The following is an 18,930-nucleotide window of genomic DNA, read 5'->3' as shown; positions in this document are numbered from 1 at the left end:
ACAATGGCGGCCCCCAGAGTGTTGTAAGAGAGCTACTCGGATAGGGAACGTTCTGGCGATGAGGACTTCTGGATGGGGGCTCAAGGTCGCTCCATGTCATTCGTTTTCTTAGGATATGCGGCGATGTCTGCGACATAAGGCGGATAGTTGGAAATTTCAACATTAGCTGGCGGTTGAGTGTGGCAAAGGGCCAGTGACGTTTACGCGGACCGTGGCGAATCATCTAGAAGGAGGGATGAGCTGGGCCAAAGGCGTGACTATGGGGCAGAAGAAGAAGAATCGCCCTTGGTGGCCAGAGAGGGAAGAAGACCAAACCCTGGCCAATCGCCCTGTGTGGCTGGTGGCCACTGTTCCTAGTGGTGGAAGAAGAAGTGGACAATGGCCACTGCCCTCCTGGCTGAAGAAGAAGATATTGTCATTCCGTGTTGCAAGCCGAGTCGAACTGCTGCGTCTTTGCCTACTACCATTCGTTGCTGGACAACAGCTTCGTCAAATGAAGCACACCACAGACGTCAACGAAAATGCAGCATCTCTTCCCCTGGAACCAGTACCTGACGCGGTTCAGAATACGGTATGAAATGTAGCTTTCGCATTTTCATCTTCAGACGTACGTCCAACTGCCCTCACTTCCGCTCGTTATAGAATGACCGCGATTTCGCTGTCAGCCGGTTCTTGGCGACCGATGGTTCCGTAATCAGATACTGTAATGTCTAACCTCAGATAGTATTAGCAGTAGACGACAATCATGGCAGACGACTTTCCGTGAAACATTTTTTATGCGATTTCCGGTTTGCTGCAGAACGTTCACAATGGTTGCGTTGCTACACGACTACCGCAAAACGGCTTTCGCTGTCGCACGAAAGCGATTGGATGAACAACTGAATGAGCTATGAGTAACACTGGCATACCTCGTTAACCATATAGCTCTTCACGGCATATTTTTCTTTTCTTTTTCTTTTTTACTCTTTTTTACTCGCGAGGGCTCGGGTTGACAACCAGCCGAGATCTCGTTTTCGTTACTTCTTTTATTCGTTTCATTTCGAGATAGTAGTGCTGAAACAGCACTATATGACTAACGCGAACAGAAAAATATCCAGCACGGAATGCCTTTCAATATGATCCCAATATTCAATACAGTATATAATCCGGTGCCCATGCGAGTTACGTTTTAGAACGGTGTCTGAATGGCTCCTTGTGGACTTGCCCTACTGCCCTGGCCTCGTAGTTCACGATACCGACCCTGCGGGTCTGTGTTCTATGTGGTTCAGGAACGAGTTCACGAAACCTATTTCTAATAATTTGGTAAAAGCTCGATGCTGAGCGCGTTGTGAATGTTCGATTTATCGTAGAGGGACCGGGGAGACCTGTTAACGGGTAAGTTCTCTAAAAAAGAACGAAGCAGAGCATCCGCTTGCACGAACGTTGAGGCTATTCCTCAGTGCTGCACTCAGTAGCAGCTGCACTCAGTCTGCACAGCACGTCTCGCGGAACGCGTGTCGCCCACGTCGTTCGTCAGCTCTACGCCGGCAGCTATACGGGATAGAGCAGGATGCAGCTACCAGGTCCCCCAAACTCACCTCGGAAAAGCGTGCAACGAAGAAGGCCGCCACTAGATACCCCACTGTTGCCGTTCCGGATCACTTAAGCGCGCTAAGTTTAGCGGCAAAGTGTTTTTGTTGTTTCTGCGAATGAATCTAGACTCTATATGTCCAAATAAAACGCGTATAACAACTTTCTGTGTCGTGTTTCACGTTTTGGTCCCGTTTTTAAACGTGTTGAGCGATCGGAAGGATCTAGTGCACGGCTGCGTGCATCACATAGCGTACCTGTCGTACCAGGCGCCGCCACTGGCGCCGTAGGCGCAGTCGTCCATTTCTCCTTCGGTGACTTGGCCTGGCTTGGACTGTGCTTCAACTGGATCTTTAGCGCGCTACAATCAAACGCAAGCCAACGTCTGGTAACAATGGGGTATCTAAGGGCGGCCTCCGGCATTGCACGCATCGGGATAGGAACAAATACATGGGAAAATGGCGACCTTGGGGGACCTGGCAGCTACAGTATATAGAGGGACGCACCAAAGGGTACAGTGTCTTCAACAGGAAATGAACGCGTTTGTAAGCGACATCCGTGTTTGTGAACGAGGCCCATATGGCAATGGGCCTCGGGGAAACGCGTTTCACTCCCATATGGCACCTGTGGTCGTAGTTTGCCGTTGCGCCGCATGCAAATCATGTACGGTCACATTGCAGGCACCTTTGCTCCTGCAATGCTGTAGCATTTCGTACGCGTTTGGCAATGTGGCAAACTGTACATATAACTTTGTAATTGTGTAGCCAAAAGATCGCACTAAAATCCAACATCGGTTTCGTCAGCCTGACGGACGCACTTTCGTTAACAGCGAAATCCGAAGTAAAAAATGCGACAGCTTTCCCTGGCCACCCATATACTAACGTTCGACGAGGTTTATGCCGTTCCTGGATTTGATTTGTTCGGGCAGTCTTGTACAAGATATTTAAAAAAAACTATTTAAGTAGCAGGCAAATCGCGCTTTTATAAACTGGAAGGTGGCGATCTTCAACGTTCACAAAGAACAATGCAGGTGTCGGCCCCGAATTGGCGGACAGGCATCACGTGATACTGAAGAACAACGTAACGCATTTGAGACAAGTTACTGTTACCGTTGACTTTTCTTGAAGAACAACAGCAATTCTTGAAAAGTTCGGTTAAAGCGCGGTTAACGGTCGTAACGACCGAGTTCCGTGCCTAGAGGTGGTCTGTGCCATCCGCTTTTGCGTAGCAATCTCTAAAATTCTACTGCTGAAAAAAATGATCAATTTACATCAGAACCATTAAATGTCTGAGGCATCCAAGTTAACAAGCTTTCAGAAAACCATACGGTTTTACCGCCAAAGGTATTTCAGAAGATACTAAATACTGTACCTTCAAAGTATCGAAGTAAGATACCAAGACATTCCCAAGAGTATAACTTTAGTATTTTACTCCCAAATTGTTCCCGGAAAAGTGGCACGTGAACGGGTCAAAGAACTTCGGGATAGCCTTCCTCCGCAGCATAACTAATGATGGTTCATTCTTACAGTCCAGAGATACAGCGCGCAAAGAAGCCAAGCTCGAAGCGTCATGGAGCACAGTCGGCTACTTCGTCGCTCTCCTCCTCATCGTCGCTAGCGTTGCTCTCATTCGATCGCGAGAATCGCTTTTCGAAAAGAATAGACGGCACATCCCATGTTCCACGTCGGTATGTCTCCGAGAAGCCCTGTCTCTTAAGGATGCTCTCGACCAAAGCACGCACCCTTGCGACGACTTCTACTCTTTCGTCTGCGGAAAATGGACTCCCAGGTTTCCTCGAAGTCCTGGCGTGTCGCGCGATACACTGGAGAGCGTCAACCAAGGGGTATTGAAGGCAATCGACGGGGGCCGAAACGACTTAGGCAGCGCTGTGTCCAAAGCGGAACGCATGTTCAAGATGTGCATGACCAGCAGCCGTCAAAGTGCTGCAGACGTCGAGGATCTGAAAGACTTCATGAGCAGACGAGGTCTGTCGTGGCCCGACGATGTGCAAAACCCAGGACGTCATCCTTTAGACATCTTATTGGACCTGGCTATAAACTGGAATGTCGGTCTATTCTTCTCGGTCCGCGTGAAACATGTTTCCAAGCGACGACCGCTAATTCAGATCGATAAAGGCAGCGTATCTCCCACGTGGATGAATTTCTTGGACAGCATACAGAACGCGAACCGCTATCTCTCATACGTTCACGGCTACTATCTCTATTTTCACAACGCGTCCCCTAGCGCTAGCGTCATCGAAGACCTTAGACGAGACGAGAAGTTGGTACTGCAGAACCTCTCCTCCTGCTTTTCGGGTCGCAGAGAACTTTCGTTCGTAATTAACCAAATAACTGCGTTGGCCACACCAAAGACTCCCTCTTCGTCGTGGCTAGGGCTCTTGAACAAGCACTTTGATCCATTTATTGTTTTCAGGACGACAGATCGCGTGTACGTTAGCAACGTAAAGCTCCTTCGCGTTGTCGATATGCTTATATACAACATTAACAGTTCGCGCGTGCGACTCAATATCGCCTGGACATTCCTTCAAATGTACTCCTGGCTAGCGTCCGTGGATAACCCAGTGAAAGACATTCCAGACTCCAACCTTTTTCTGAAATCCAACGTGACCTGCTTGGCACTCGCGGAGCGGACGTACGGCCTCGCTGTACGAGCTCGTTTTATTCGGGAGATATCTGAACGGGACCGCTCCGAAGTTGAACGAATCCGATATACGATAGATCAGAGCTTTATCAGTCATTTCATCTCAACGGCATGGATAGACGCGACATCCAGGGTCGTGGCACTACGGAAACTTCGTACCATGGATGTGGGTCTGTGGCCGCCGGATATTGTCTTCAGCGGGCTCGGCCTCGAGGACATGTTCGCCAGGTTTCCGGAACCACAGGGTTCACTCTTGAAAACGTGGCTCCGTTCGCAAAAGGCGCGCAGATCGCTGTTAGGCCACAAAGACTATTCTAGTGTGTTCAATTTCGACACCGAGGTGCCGCTGAGGTACATGTACTCGATCAACGTGCTGGCAGTTTCCCTGTCTGCAACTGGAACTCCATTCTTCGTGGACGGTGGTACATCGGCGATGAATTACGGTGGATTCGGAGCGCACTACGCCGCGGCCGTCGCAAGAGCGTTCGACAGCTTGGGAACCCTCTACGATGCGGAAGCTAGAAATGCTCTCTGGTGGTCTCAGTCTTCGTACAAAGACTACGAGCGCCGAACAACGTGCAGGTTAGTGGTGTTTGTAGTGACCGATTCCACTCTGTCGTTGCACAAGTATCTACTGCTTCGAGAGCGAACTTGAAAAATTTCGACCTGCGAAGAACGTTGCTGCGTGTAAATCCAGTAACGTTACAAAGACTAACTTTTCCCTTGGCGACAACGACAACACACACACAGAGAGAAAAAAAATTAGTGAAATAGGGAAGTTTGTGGAAGATTCATACCATAGTAATGATCTCTAAAGCTCTTACAAAATTCTTCTGAGCTTGCGCAAACAGTCATGCTCAAGTCTTGCAAACTGGGCAGTCTTGCAAAGAATGGCTGGGAAGCAAGCGAGCTTCCGACTCGAACACACGCTGAGAAAATGCCGAGACTAGGAAGAATACTTATGTGTGTCCGTTTTTCGTCGTCTCCCTAGTTTCGGGTTTTTTTCATCGTGGCTTTTGGCCCCGTCTAAAGCACGAGAGTTTCGTCTCTGCCATTTTAGACACATTCATTGGCGTGGCATGTTCTTGTGCTTGTGTTGGAAGAGGTCCCTTATTGACCATACGCTAGTCAAGTTAGACCCCGTGGTCAAATTGCATACTAATATATAGGCACATATTTCTCTTAAGGTCTTCCAGCGACATGGCGGTGGAGCACAGTCAATTGCAGCACCTGATACCTGGGTTAGAAGCAGCGTTTGCCGCCTACAGGCAGAGCAAGTCCAATGTCCTGAAGGTCCCCCAGTGGCGTGCCAAGAACCTGGAAGAGTTCCCCGACGATCAAATATTCTTCATCAACTTCTGCCACGCCTTCTGTGCAAGCACTCCTACCGCGTTCCAGAGGGCATCCTGCAACGTTCCCTTGAAGAACCTGTGGACATTTTCAGATGCATTCCTTTGCCCTTTGAATTCGACCATGAACCCCGTAGAGAAATGTGGGTTCTTCGATGCCCAAAAGGTCACCATTTAAACATTGCCGTGTTCCTGCAATATGTCTTCACTCGCGATATACCACGGAGACGGAGATGACATAGAAAAATGCACATGGTACCGCTATCAATACGCAGTATCGTAAAATGCGATGAGTATGGGACCCATATCAGTGTATGAGTAAAGTGTGAGCATGGAACCACTTTGTATTCCTCAATTTCGCATTGGACAGATTAGACGGAATCGCGGTACAGACATACCGCTTCGTACAACGTCACGTCAAGTTTGTAGTATATTTGTAGTGAAAGGGAGAGAACTGGGTACATCTATTCCAATTTGTACTTGCATTGCCCCCGTCTCTAAGCGTTCGACTGGCGGGCAACGAGGGAACCACCTTCGGACTCACAGAGGGGTGGCCTATAGTACCCGTACTGTATGGCTTGACGCGGTGACGAGAACAATCCCACTTACCGCTCCGCCCAGGTACATCGCGAAATGAGCCACAGAACAGACCTCAACACAGCCTTAACAAGCTCGAACTATAGCAACTAGTTCGAGCTTGTCCTGTACTGTCAGGTATTCTTTGGCCCATTTCGGAATATATCGTGCGTTAGTTACCTACAGAAACCCATGGCTTTCTTAATAAACATATCCCCCCCCCCCCCCATGGCCTAGGTAGCTTCCCCACACGCAGACGCAGTGTGGCAGAGCACGGCTCAAAGATAGCTGTCCCGAGCTTTGGGTTCGTCACTTCCAAGGGACTTCGGAATATCATGCCGTGACCTTGGAATTTTGTAACTGCTGGTGACGGCCACAAGACACTATTGCATCATGTCTCTGCGGGCCTTAGTCATCGGCATAGTGTAACCTTCTCTTTGTATGCATCAGCGTGTTTAACCTCGAAACCGGTATATATAATGCAGAGGTCGAGGTAACTAAGTTCCTTTTTTTTTTTGTAACTTGTAACTTGTAACTCGGTACTTTTGCGCCGTGGTAACTTTCAGAGGAACTAGTTTCTTTTTTAGGTGACTTTGCCAAAGTAACTTAAGCTAATTTCCAAGTTACTTTTAATTCGCTTTTCACTCACGTCCCCATATTTTCTTATTTTTCTCCGGTTCTTTCGTGGCATTTTTTGCCATAAAACGTGATATTCAATCAATGACAGTATTCTATTCAGGAAGTAAGAACCGCTACCATTGAAATGAAACTGAAACATTGTGCGACCACAGGGTGTAAGATGCGATCTAAGCGTGTTCTACGTGTAGTGCTATTTTGTGTCCGAAGTGACTTGGGAGTAACTCGTTCTTTTTTTTAAGTAGCTCTGTAACTGAGAGTTACATTTCAGGCTGAAGAACTTCGTTATTAGCTTAGTTACATTTTTCACACGGTAACTTACCTCGTAACGAGTTTTTTGACGGGTAACTTCTCGATCTATGATATAAGGAGCCGCCTCACAGAGATGACCGAAGTCCTACGGTGGGCTGGTTTTGGCTAAGGACTAAGCGATTTTGACGTAGTGAGGCGGCACTAGCTTTCCGAATGCCACGAAACACATCACGACGCGGCATTAATTCATCGGATACGCCAAGATGATCGCCATTGCCCGCACTATACCGCGATCTTTCGAGTTTCGGTATTGGGGGTGTATCCAAAAGGGGGTGCCATTGGGGGTGTGGAAGGTGACTGAAAACTTGGTTGGCTTGAGTTTGTGCTGCATGAACTTGGGAGTGCTCACTTTTACTGTAGTCACTATTATCCTTCTCAGCAATGAGCGCCATGCATGCGGTAATAAATTATCCTTCGATGAAGTTATCCTTCGTCGTTTAGTTACTATTTAGCGGTGTGTTCGACAACGCATTTCGGCTTGCGACGCGGAGACGTATGAGGTACGAACACACTTCAAGGAAATTGGAAATTTGTTTATACTGCAATAGAATGTCGTGCACGGAAAATAGCTAGACGTCATAGCACGAATAGACTAATGAAAATAGATCACTATAAATCTAATACTGCGAGCTACCGCAATATAATTATCGTACAAAAAGTGTCGTTATGCACGAAAGCCGTTCAATTTCCGTGCAGTTGTAGTAGCGCAAAAAATCAACATTACTTAAGAGCGGGATGGCGCATTGTTCCCTGGACAAAAACAAAAGTCCAGATTCAACGGATGAACAGGACATGAGACAGGACAAAATGAAGTAAAGTTCTTGCGCGGTACGAAATTGCGTCGTGTCCACTTTGGAATGCTGCTGAAATGCGATGCGCATCGAGGTGTAGGACAGGTGTGACCCAAACGACCAGGAGAAGGCTTCCGTCCTCCACTTATTTTCTTCTTCTATGGCCTCCAGTCGTAAGAAGCTCCGTATGGACGTCAGGCAGTCCATGTACCTTTTCGTCACCCTTCTGGTTCTTTCGTCCCAGTTCATTGCCTGTTGAGTGACCCGTATCATTTCCCTAGCCACCAGGAGTCCAATAGTGGGATGGTTGATGTAAAATGGGAATGCCTCCTTCTCGCCGAGTTTAAACATGGCAGGACTCTGGTACGCGGACGGAATGAAAATCCAACTGGTTGACCCTGCCTGAAAGTGTTGGAGGGAGAGGTTCGAAGCGATCTGATTCCTAGCCGCGACAGTGCCGAAGGTTGTTGGGAGCCAATCCAGGAGCAGTCTAGTTTCGAATCTTTTGATTTTGAAGTAAACGATCAGGAAGCTATTATCGCCAACTTGGAGCCCGTCGTAAGTACTTTGCATGTTATGGAGTGCCGAATCTTCGTACGTGACGATGTCGAGATTATTTAGCTCTCTAATAATCCCACGTGCGCTGGCGTCTGACGTCCAGTTAAGTCCACCTCCTTCCATTGGGAAATTCTTGATGGAGTCTGCAAGACGCTTGGCTTCCGCCGCCCTAGCGCTGTAATGCATCTTTCGTGTCACCAGATACGGCCACGTGTGAAACAGAGTCTGCTGGGTAACCCTTAGACAGGCGGTGACTATAATGTCTGGCGGTGCAGCAACGAGGTGTTGTCGTAGGTTGAAGAGACTAAGAACGTTCGTTAGCAACTGCACGGCGAAGTATAGGCTTCTAGCGGCAACAGTCCCGTTCTTCATTGTATCTAGTATCTGGACAATGGCGGGGAATCCGTACGCCAAGATACTGTCTTTCTCCGTGCTCAGTGCGAGTCTTTGCGGAGCCATACTGTTTATCATGGCGGTGATTTCGCTCATCTTGACAGGGTTAAATGCTTCCGTCATTTCTGCGATTCTTCTATACTCTTCGGACCCTTCGACGGAAACACGCATGAGAAGGACGTCGAACGTTCTGTCCCACTCCACCATCTGACGCACGTGAGAGTCAGTGTCCTTGCCCTCATAAATTACGCTTGTCACGTCTTTCACGTAGTCTTCAATGTGAGGAATGAAAGAGTAGCTCAAGTCCTTGGGGACAGCTTCGTGAATAGTGTTCTCCATGTATCCCTGTATCGAACGGGTGGCTTTGACGTAGAGGTAGGGCTTTCTGTCTTTGTTTTCGAAGTGAAGACTGAAGACAGAAGAAACACCTCTCGATAAGGACACGTTGACCAGGTACTTTAGAATCACGCCTGAGTTGCTGGCATTTAGGAGTAGCGGTATTTCAAGCTCTTCGCTGGCGTACGATGTGATCTCCTGAAGAGTAAGGTTGCTCGACGTCATGAACTTGTAGCACGTCCTGTAAAGCCTGCTCAGGAGGTGCATACCGTGTCTATCTGTTGGTTCAGGACTTCCTTCATATAGAGCGCTGTGGATGCTGCGATGAAATTCTTCAATGACATACTCGATGTAGCTTACATGTGTGTGGTTGCGCATCCACTTGTCGCAGACATAGCTGTAGAAATCGGTGCAAGGGTTTATTCTCGTGTTGAGCATGGAAGCCAGGTTGTTCTTCACTTGGATGCATTTGGAAGAGCTGCAATCGAATATGGTGGCTGTTTCTGGCTTCAAGAGTGACAGAATGACGAAGATGATCACAGTTGGAATTGTCAGGATGAGAATAACCGAGGAAGAAACGGCGATAATCTCCGATTTCGTCAGCGGTTCACGCTGTACAGTGCGACCGCCGCCTGGAACCAAAATGTTCATTGATTGGCACATACGTACATCGACAATGTATCTCACAACCAAAAGAACACGACTTTAAGATTCAAAGAATGAAGCCAAAACCTTCGAGTTACTTCCTATACCTGCTTTCAGTAGCGACGTCATTACAAATTCTAATAAACCAACCTTTCCTCTTTGTGCTCATCGATACCCATATCTTCGTCAGGCCCGTAATCAGCGCAGACTGCTTCCTCTGCGGTGATTTCTTTTCCTTATCTGCGTGGGCTGGGGACACCACTTCAGACTCTTTCTTTGCTCTCTTGGAGGACCTTGCAGCGTTAGGCTCGTTCGCATCTACTGGCGTGTCGGCACCGGCGGGTTTAGGCGCAACGTGTTCAATGGCATTTTCCAAGTGCTCGGGAGAAAGGGCGCTTTTGTTGTCTTTCGGTTGTTCTACCATATTCGATGATACTTTCTTCTCTGCACGGTGCTTGCCATGAGTCCAGTTTAAGATTCTGAAGATGCTTGTCCTTGGGGCTAGGAGTTGGCGCTTTTCTTCGTTCTCCGGCTTTTCCTTTTCACCTGGAGGACTAGCGGGCGCGACCGGACTGATTTCTTGCATGCCCGACATCATATCGGCTAATGCAGGGTCAATATTGTTCTTAGACTTAGTTCCCGGGGATAAGTATTTTGCATCTACAGCGTGCATTGATGGTCGTCTATTTGCAGCGACAGCGTTCCACTTCATGTCCTGCAGGTCTATTCTGGTTCCTCGACGACTGTAGAATTTGGGGCTAAATATGTCCGGATGGGTGTCTGACTTTCCATGAGCGTCCGTTTCAGAAGTCATGCCTGGTGATGGAATAGATGGCGAGATGTTGGCGTCTTTTGAGGCGAAGTGGGTTGCATTGACTGGATTTGGAGAGGTGTGGGATGCTTCGGCGGGTATTGGTGAGAGTGATTTCTTTTTTACCTTCCGCGACTTGGTTGGACCCGATGTGCCACGCCGCGCCTTCTTATGTTCCTTGGCAGATTCCATAGCTTTCGTCCTCTGGAAGGTGCAGGAAAAATGAGAAAGGCGTTGTCCAGGCAGATGGTTCTGAAGTACGGGAGGATGGATTTCCCACGAAAAAAGTTGAATGAGCACTAGAGCGGGCAGGTAGAGACTACGGCGAAGGCCAATAATACTGAAAAACAGAACAGCAAAACGATGGCATGCGCACGTTGCGTGTGACACGGTTCTTCTTCTTCTTCTTCTCTCCTCCATGGAGAATGGACATTAGCCACAAGCGAGATTGGCCAGGTCTATGAAATTGACTATCTAACCCATTCCATTCCAATTCCATTTCGTGGAATGGAGATTTGCGATAATTCCATTCCTTTCAATTCCTCGGAATGAAAAGGTATGGCCAATTCTCACTCCTGGAATGGCTTGGCAACCCCATTCCTTTCCTTTGATTCCATCAGTAAAAGAAAAGGGACCGGTAACCGTGCTGGGTAGCCCCGCAGTGCTATAGAGGTGACATTACCCATCAAGGGAAAAAAAAGAAAGACAAGGTTATTTCGCCTTTGACCGTGTGGCACCCAGACCATGTAGAGGAATACCATCCGCCATCGACAGCGCACCCACTAGAACGGTTGTTGTCCGTGATTATTCTGAGCCAACAAGTCCACTCCAATTCCATTTCACTCCTAGGACAGTTTCCGCCATTCCATTCCAATTCCATTCCGGGCTCTGATAAATCTGGAATGATTCCGGAATCATTCCAACCCCGGAGTGGTAACTCCGCAACCCTGATCTAGACTATGCCTATGATATGACAAACTGGACGGGGAATGTGATGGCGGAGGTGGTGAATGAGAGCTACTAAGTGTGCGCTTGAGAATACTCATTGCATGATGATGATGATGATGATGGTGCAGGGGTGATGGTGGGAGAATGGGGGATGATGGAGGGTGGGCTGTATAAGCGGCGCGAGTGGGAAAGCAAATACGAAGGACCCGCTGGCATAGATCTATCCCAATTGGACGTGTGAGAGGCTCCAAATGAAAGGAGGGCTGACAGGGACAGGGGGACTCCCAGTAGACGGAGAGGGAGACTGAAATAGGCTTCTTGAAGACTATAGCGTAAAAACTACAGTGTAGGAGGAAGTGTTCTACTGCCTCGTCCTGGCCACAGTGGGGGCACGCGGGAGATGAAGAGCGGCCGGCTCGACGGAGGAAAAGTTGAGGGGCAGGTCGAGGCAACGAGCGCGCGTCAACGAGACTTCTGACTGCCGAGATAAACAAGAAGCTGGCTGCCACGAGAAAGACAGGTGGGCGAACCGAGGACGCAAGATGGGACCAAAGGAGAGCCGTAAAAACTGTTTGTCTCTGGCGACACAAACATGTGCAAGGGGAGGGCCGGGATAAGGTCAATAACCGCGCAAGAGATGGGCATTTATTATTATTATTACATTTTCGCGAGGGCGTTAGCAGTCTCGTTTACAGCAAGCCCGTGGTGGCCAGGAACCCACGTAATAATGATATCGTTACATGATAATCGCGTACATGCGGGGGAGCAAGAAGAAGCAGTAGGGAGAGCAAGACCTGGGAGGGGGTCGCCAAAGCGGGAACAACTGAAAGTGAGTCTGAAAGCAAGAGCACCCTCTCACGGGAGGGTGGTATCCTCCTGAGGGCTAAAAGTATTGCAAGGAACTTGCTATGAAATGGAGGGCTACGTGAAATCCGGGAACCGAACCTTGGACTGGAAGTCGAGCTGAAGGAAAAAGATACCGACCCCAGATCGCTACTCTAAGACAGAGACTGTTCTTCATCTTTCGCTGTTTACGCTATGGTAAACACAACTATATTGCCTTTCCACACATCAAGCGTCCTGGAACAGCTGGCCGCACCAGTGCGACCTACGTTTCCATTTTTTTTCTTTCTATTTCTATTCGTTTCTATATTTCCTCTTCTTCGTCCTCCTCTGAAAAGATGGCCGTAAGCCACTAAGGGAGATTGGTCGGACAATTGGGTAAAATTGTCGAGCACTTGGTCCTGCACTGCTTTATCTAGTTTATCAGTGATAAACTAGATAAAGCATGAAGGTTGCAGGATCAAAAGCTCGACTATTGGTTGAGATCACGTGACATTCATTTCTGATCTTCACGCCTTCTTCACGTAACGACTCCTGACAGGCGTGACGCAAAGCACTCGAATGCCGATAACTTCGACGATGATAGGGCCCCAGACTGCTTAGCGCTTTGAACTGTGGGAACTTCGTTATCAGAGAGGAGGAAAGAGTCCCCAGACTGTGCCGAGTTCTCGGTCCTCGAGGTGACAAGTTCCTCGAAAACGAAACGTGAGGGTGGTTCTTCCTTCATGACAATAATCGCAAGGGGTGCAACACGTGCGCGAGGAACACTGGGGTTTCCTAAAATCTTCCATCGAATTATTTCTGGGTTTCAGATCTCAGCCCCTGACTATGCCTCCACTTCGTGTCTGCTATCACTTCTTATCGGCTAATGGTAGAACAGGCGAAGCTAATTAGACAGAAAGACGATAAGTCACAGTGTGTAGGATGTAAGTTTCCGCTTTTTAATTAACAATGAAGCAACGAAATACTTCCTATTCCTGACTTTAACGTCGACCTTCAGGAGTCAGAGCCGTGCGGTATAAATGCCGTTTTCACCGCTTCCGGTTTGGTTCCAAAACGACACCCGATTTCACAGCAGCCACGCTCTGCTCCAACCACTGTGCCGATTGATACAGTAGTGTCGTCTTTTGTGTGTGTGTGTTTGTGGCAATTCAAATCGCCACAAAAAGGCGTACGCCTCTCGTTTTCAACAAACCACACTCTTAAAAGTGAACTTCATCGCATAGCACGCTCCTAGCCAACCATCATGATGGTTGGCTAGGAGCATGCTGTGTGGTAAGGTCCCTTTCGCCACCACCACGACGACGACCACCACCACCTCATTTTTAAGAGTGCAGGAAAGCGGAAGATATAATTCTGTAATGCGGCTGGTTCAGAGCGTCTTTAATCGCGGAAAGACCGGAAGTCTTCGTGGCACCGGAAGTTGTGGCGGGAAGCTGTGTTTGTGTTTACCCGACCTCTGCCAGCAGCCCGACGGCTGTGGCATATTATCTTGATCGTGCGGGCTCAGCTCCGCAGAAACGTGATGGTGTATGGCACGGTTGGCTGTGAAGCCGGTTTCAGTCCTTAGGTGGGGATTGGCTGCTTGCAGTAGCCGAGTGGTCGTTATCCAATAAGATGGTTGGTTGGCGGCGTTTTATCCAATAAGAACTTGGTTGGCAACTCTAGGAACAACCAATAACGAGACTGTTTCCGCGTACTTAAACTATTTGACTAATCGCACCATTCAACCTTCTGCGTAGTTCGTACTAAGGCACATCGCTCTCCACGGACAGCACTGTTGGCTGCGCATATCGGTATGTATCTTTCTAATGATTTCATTAACTTGCTCCATTCTTGTACTGAACTTGTTGCAGCATCTCTAAGGTACGGCCTTGAAGCTCAATCATGAAACTGTTCGCCCATTGCCTCGCATTTCTTGCGCTTCTAGGTAAGCAGTGCTAGTTTTTAAAGCAGCTACTCGACAATTAGCTATAGCTGATTATAGCTCTTATATAATTCATGTTTATAATATCTGCATGCAGTCCACCCGCCCGCACCCTTAAATCTTTCTGACATCGAATGTGAGGCACGGCAACACCCGCTTAGTGACACAACAGTGTTATTTTCGAATTGCAGTTCGGCTGTGAACGTAAATTAAGACGGTGACATTCGTAGTTGATGTGCTCGGGGACGCCTTCCCAGTTTTCCACAGGGTTTAGACGATTTCGTAGCGCCTTAAGACTTTTCATGACTAGAGCGGCAAATGCATGTTTTTTTCTTCTTCTCTTTTTATCGATATCGTTTCCCGTCTGGACGACTAAAAAACACTTTTGGTCTTGGTTTGGGCCCGATCAGAAGGGTTCTATGGCTCATATAAATGCATGTTTTGCTCGTTGGTGCACATTTCGCATGAAAACGCACGAAAAGTGCATATTTTGTCATATTTCAGGTGTGACAGCATACTTCTTTTTTGATGGGTGTTTTTTTTTGGGGGGGGGGAGGGGGAGAAGGCGAAGTCTGAATCTAATATTGTTCATGTTTCGGTGGGGTGAGGTACGGTGTTCAGCTCGTACCCTGGCTGCGCTCCATCTTCCATTGCGTGCATGGCCGATGGGCTGTACTTCATCTTCGTCACATTATACCGTTACGAAGACTGGCACCGTTTCCATTTTAATCGGCATGGTGCAGTGCCAAACGCAAAGCGATGAAACGAGGCTGAGCATGGGCAACACAAAAAAACATGAATATACGTGTACGTTCGTGTTTTTCATGTTGCCCATGCTCAGGCTTGTTTCGTCATGGGTTTCGTCCATCGGCTAGCCTCCTTTAAGGTACTTTATCAATCACGACCGCAACGCCTTCTCCATGATCTATATCTGTGGCGCAAGTGTTCGTTGTTTCGTACAGGAGAACGAAGGCGGCTTTATTTTACCGTGTTATCGCTAACAAAACACTCCCTTTTTTTTATTTAAATAGGCATTTGGTGCATTGCTTTCGTACCAGGAACAATGAAAAACGTTGCGCATTTTGAGGATTTTTTGCTGCATATTTCCAGGATGTTCAGGGTCCTGCACTCAACGCAGGGAAACATCCCACATCATCATCATCCATTCATCTATGTTGTTGTTGTTGTTGTGCATGCATATTTCGGCCTGCATATATGCCATATACCAGAGGCATGGCCGAGCGGGTTAAAGACGTCCCGCTCGTTCAAAAAAAAAAAGAAAAAAGAAAAGGAAATGTTAGCTATAGGTTAGCTATTGGCTGGTTGTTATCATTAGCCGTTTCCCTGCCTCATGCAAGTGGAATACTCACGGATGTTGGCGCTTCCGTTCAGTCAATCGACACGCGTAATAGCAGCACGTCGTCAGTCTCTCCAGTCCAGTGAGTCATTTTAATTTCCAGGTTTACAAAGAGTAAAATTTTAATCGTAATCAAGTTACATAATGCGTATACTGTTGCAGTTGGGGCGCCTTATATAGCGAAGTATATTTTCAGTGCGTTTCATTTAATTATTGGATCACGCATGTAAGGAAACTTGCCCACGTCATGTCCTGTCGCGCAAATCGGGTAACACGTGTACATGACGTTAGGTCGACAAAGTAAACTCGCATATGGATCTTCCTTATCATCTCAGATATTTTAATTAATTATGTAAATGATGTACAAAAAATTTCTCATGTCATCCTTAGTTGGTAATGGGGCAGAAGATTCATATATGCACATCTTAATAGCAATCGTGTCTGTGTACAAGGCACAAAAATGCTGGTTACGGCTTCATGTCGACTGCTGCTGCATACCCATACGTAAGAAATGGGATCTGCTGGGATGTAGTGTAGATTGCAGTTATATTTCGCTCGGACCATTTTCTCTTATACTTCCTTACCAGTTTCAGGGAACGTCAATCATGAAAATATTCGCTGCTTCGATCGTGATCCTTAGTCTACTGAGTAAGTGTATTTTACTGGCTCTAGTTTTCCACCCACAAAAGCGTTTTGGGGTAGCCAGTCCTGACTGGGTCCGGGCTAATATCTCCATATTTTTCTTTCACTTCCAATTCCAATATTTTATTACATCAATCCGCAAGGTTTGTTAATCACAACGACCATAAATTATGCCAGATGTAAACTTCTGTTCGAAGCGTTTTCTTTTACTTTTTTTTTATTTTTGAAAGCGAACAAAACATTTGTGTTAATTGCTACAAAGAGGCGTACCACTCCGCATTTTAAACATAAAATGTCATTCTTCAGGCATAAAATTGCCTGCTGCAACGTACCACGAAAGTGTGTCTCGTCCTGCAGGTACAGTGACTGCAGACTGTGACGCCGCCACCGACGCTGCGGCAAACTGCATAGATAACATCAAATCTGTGTCTCCGTTCAAGGATATTGCACCGGGCACTGTTAGAGGAAGGACAAAGAATCTACTCAAATGCTGGTATGGAGAGTTTGATTCTTAAAACGCATTCTCAAAACGATGGTGGCAGTGGTGGTGGTGGTGACCGTATGGTTCTCGTATTTGTCGTATAGTAGGACTGGCCAATGCCACCTAGATAAAGAGAACACCCTTCCCCTGTTGAATTCCTCCCCTTACGCCACGTGGAGTCTAACAGTTTAATGAATTAATTAATAATAATAGGGTGTAGATATACACGTAAGGCACGTGGACATATGGTGGCGGCGGAGCTGCTTGTTGTATAGTCAGTACGCTCAGGCGGGCAACGTCACAGCTATCGTAGGGGGGGGGGGGGTCGAAGGTCCTGGGCCGACTTCACAGGGAACTGTGCCGACATTTGTCTTTAAAGCTTCCGAGGAATACCCAGGGAAAACATCCAGACAGTACAGCCGGCGTTTGGATTCGAACCATGGGCATCTCCCCCGGTGGTGGTGGTGAAAGAGCTCGCTGTTGTGGACCTCACAGAGGTGGGCAACGTCACAACTGACACCCTGGGGGAATGTGCGTCCTGGGCCGACTTCTAAGACTCGATCGCTTAAATGACGTGACGATGTCATTATGGGCCCACCAACCACGACCGTGCTTTCGGCAGCCGCATGGGTAGCCACTAATGGCCAAAGAAAGCCTGCGTGTGACATCGGTTGTGGCGATGGGTTCTCGCAGTCTCGGCCTGGATACCAAGTCGGGATGTCGTCTGCTTCAACCAATAGCCACAGTCGATTTCAAGCGCAGTATTTCTTTGGCTACTAGTGGCTGCCCATGTGGCTTCTGACGGCACGTCTTCATAGCTGCCGAAAGCACGGTTGTGGTGTGGTTGGCGTTAATGACAACGTCACATCGTTTAGGCGATCGAGTCTTTTTGTTTTGTTTTTAACCTAGGTGACGATGGTCTAGATCGCGTCGTAGGGTGCATGAATACTAGCTCCCTCTGTGTGCAGAGGGAGCTAGTGTTGAGGCATCCTACCACCTATACTTTGTAGTCCTATGTTCATATACTGACTACCAAAACCGAACGCCCGTATGGGCTACGTGATCACAAAAGCGTTGAGAGTCGTTTAATGAGTCCACTGAACTGCCATCTTTCATCGGCGTGTTTGATCATCTGCTTGACCTTTTCTGCTTTATACCTTACACGTTACAGTCGAAAAGGTCGGTGGGAGACTTTTGGAGTTTGGCATTTGATGTACAATTTGAGTGTCATTCGGGCACCAGTCTGAACTACTGGGCACGGCCTATTCCTTTTTATACCGTACGTAGGCCCGTTTGCGTAAAAGTTGAGCTCGAGTCTCAGACTCAATCTCAATAGCTTCGCCATCGCTTCCAGCACGAGCAGCGAGCGCGTGCTCAATAAACTGCCGAGGCTATTGAGATTGAGTCTGAGACTCGGAGTCAGTTTTTATGCAAACGGGCCCTTTCCTCCTGATCTTCATGACTGGTTCTTCACGGATTGTCTGGGACGCTTTAATTGAATTAATACGACGGGTTTCCTAAGCATAAGACAGGTATAACAGCACGCCTGCTGAGACGAATAGCAATTATACCTTACTGACATTCGATAATGTATTCTGTTCGTGTCTGCTTTTTAGTAGCCTAGTAGCTACCGTCAGTTGAGAGGAACACGTCCCAGAGTTACAGTCGACAAAATGTTTGTTCATCTTAAGTGAACTACCTTAGTCTTGGGTATATAAAAGTGCTTCGTTGTTTGTTTGTTTATTCGTATCCATCACTGGCATTTTCGTATCTAATTTACATTGTGAGTGTCATAAGTAACGGGAAAGCATCTCTCATATGTAGCGCCATGGAGTACATCGAAGACTGCTTAAACCAGAACCTCGTAGGTGAATGCTCTCACGTGAAGGATGCAGCCTTGGCCGATGCTAGACGCACCTTCCGAGAAAAGCTCGGCGCCATGTCTTGCAGGACGGAACGCTATGGCGACGAATGCCTGACGTTGACGCCTGCTGGCTACAACTAGGTGCCTTCCTCAGCAGTACCAACTCCGGCTACTCACGGCTGAGCAAAGATACTCATGTAGAGTCTCGAAGTAAAATAATTCTTGCGTTGA

At 47.7% G+C, this 18,930-nt stretch overlaps 3 protein-coding genes across 3 annotated transcripts; 2 read left to right on the top strand and 1 right to left on the bottom strand.

Annotated features, from left to right (window-relative positions):
• The first annotated feature begins 259 nt into the window (after positions 1 to 259).
• Positions 260 to 5,916, top strand: LOC135400639 (endothelin-converting enzyme 2-like). The gene is made up of 3 exons (XM_064632470.1): positions 260 to 571; positions 3,098 to 4,812; positions 5,418 to 5,916. The coding sequence occupies exons 1-3, from the start codon at positions 260 to 262 to the stop codon at positions 5,755 to 5,757; spliced, it is 2,367 nt and encodes a 788-aa protein (XP_064488540.1). The 3' UTR covers positions 5,758 to 5,916.
• Positions 5,917 to 7,627: 1,711 nt separating this feature from the next.
• Positions 7,628 to 11,002, bottom strand: LOC135400069 (uncharacterized). Its single transcript, XM_064631801.1, has 2 exons — positions 9,977 to 11,002; positions 7,628 to 9,813 (listed from the first exon to the last, which is right to left on the bottom strand). The coding sequence occupies exons 1-2, from the start codon at positions 10,827 to 10,829 to the stop codon at positions 7,748 to 7,750; spliced, it is 2,919 nt and encodes a 972-aa protein (XP_064487871.1). The 5' UTR covers positions 10,830 to 11,002; the 3' UTR covers positions 7,628 to 7,747.
• Positions 11,003 to 15,710: 4,708 nt separating this feature from the next.
• On the top strand, positions 15,711 to 18,930 carry LOC135400068 (uncharacterized). Its single transcript, XM_064631800.1, has 4 exons — positions 15,711 to 15,794; positions 16,300 to 16,360; positions 16,712 to 16,847; positions 18,660 to 18,930. The coding sequence occupies exons 2-4, from the start codon at positions 16,318 to 16,320 to the stop codon at positions 18,838 to 18,840; spliced, it is 360 nt and encodes a 119-aa protein (XP_064487870.1). The 5' UTR covers positions 15,711 to 15,794; positions 16,300 to 16,317; the 3' UTR covers positions 18,841 to 18,930.

The sequence above is a fragment of the Ornithodoros turicata genome, chromosome 7 (genome assembly GCF_037126465.1).
Source record: "Ornithodoros turicata isolate Travis chromosome 7, ASM3712646v1, whole genome shotgun sequence".
Taxonomy (NCBI): Eukaryota; Metazoa; Arthropoda; class Arachnida; order Ixodida; family Argasidae; genus Ornithodoros; species Ornithodoros turicata.
This window is presented reverse-complemented; position numbering and strand designations above follow the sequence as displayed.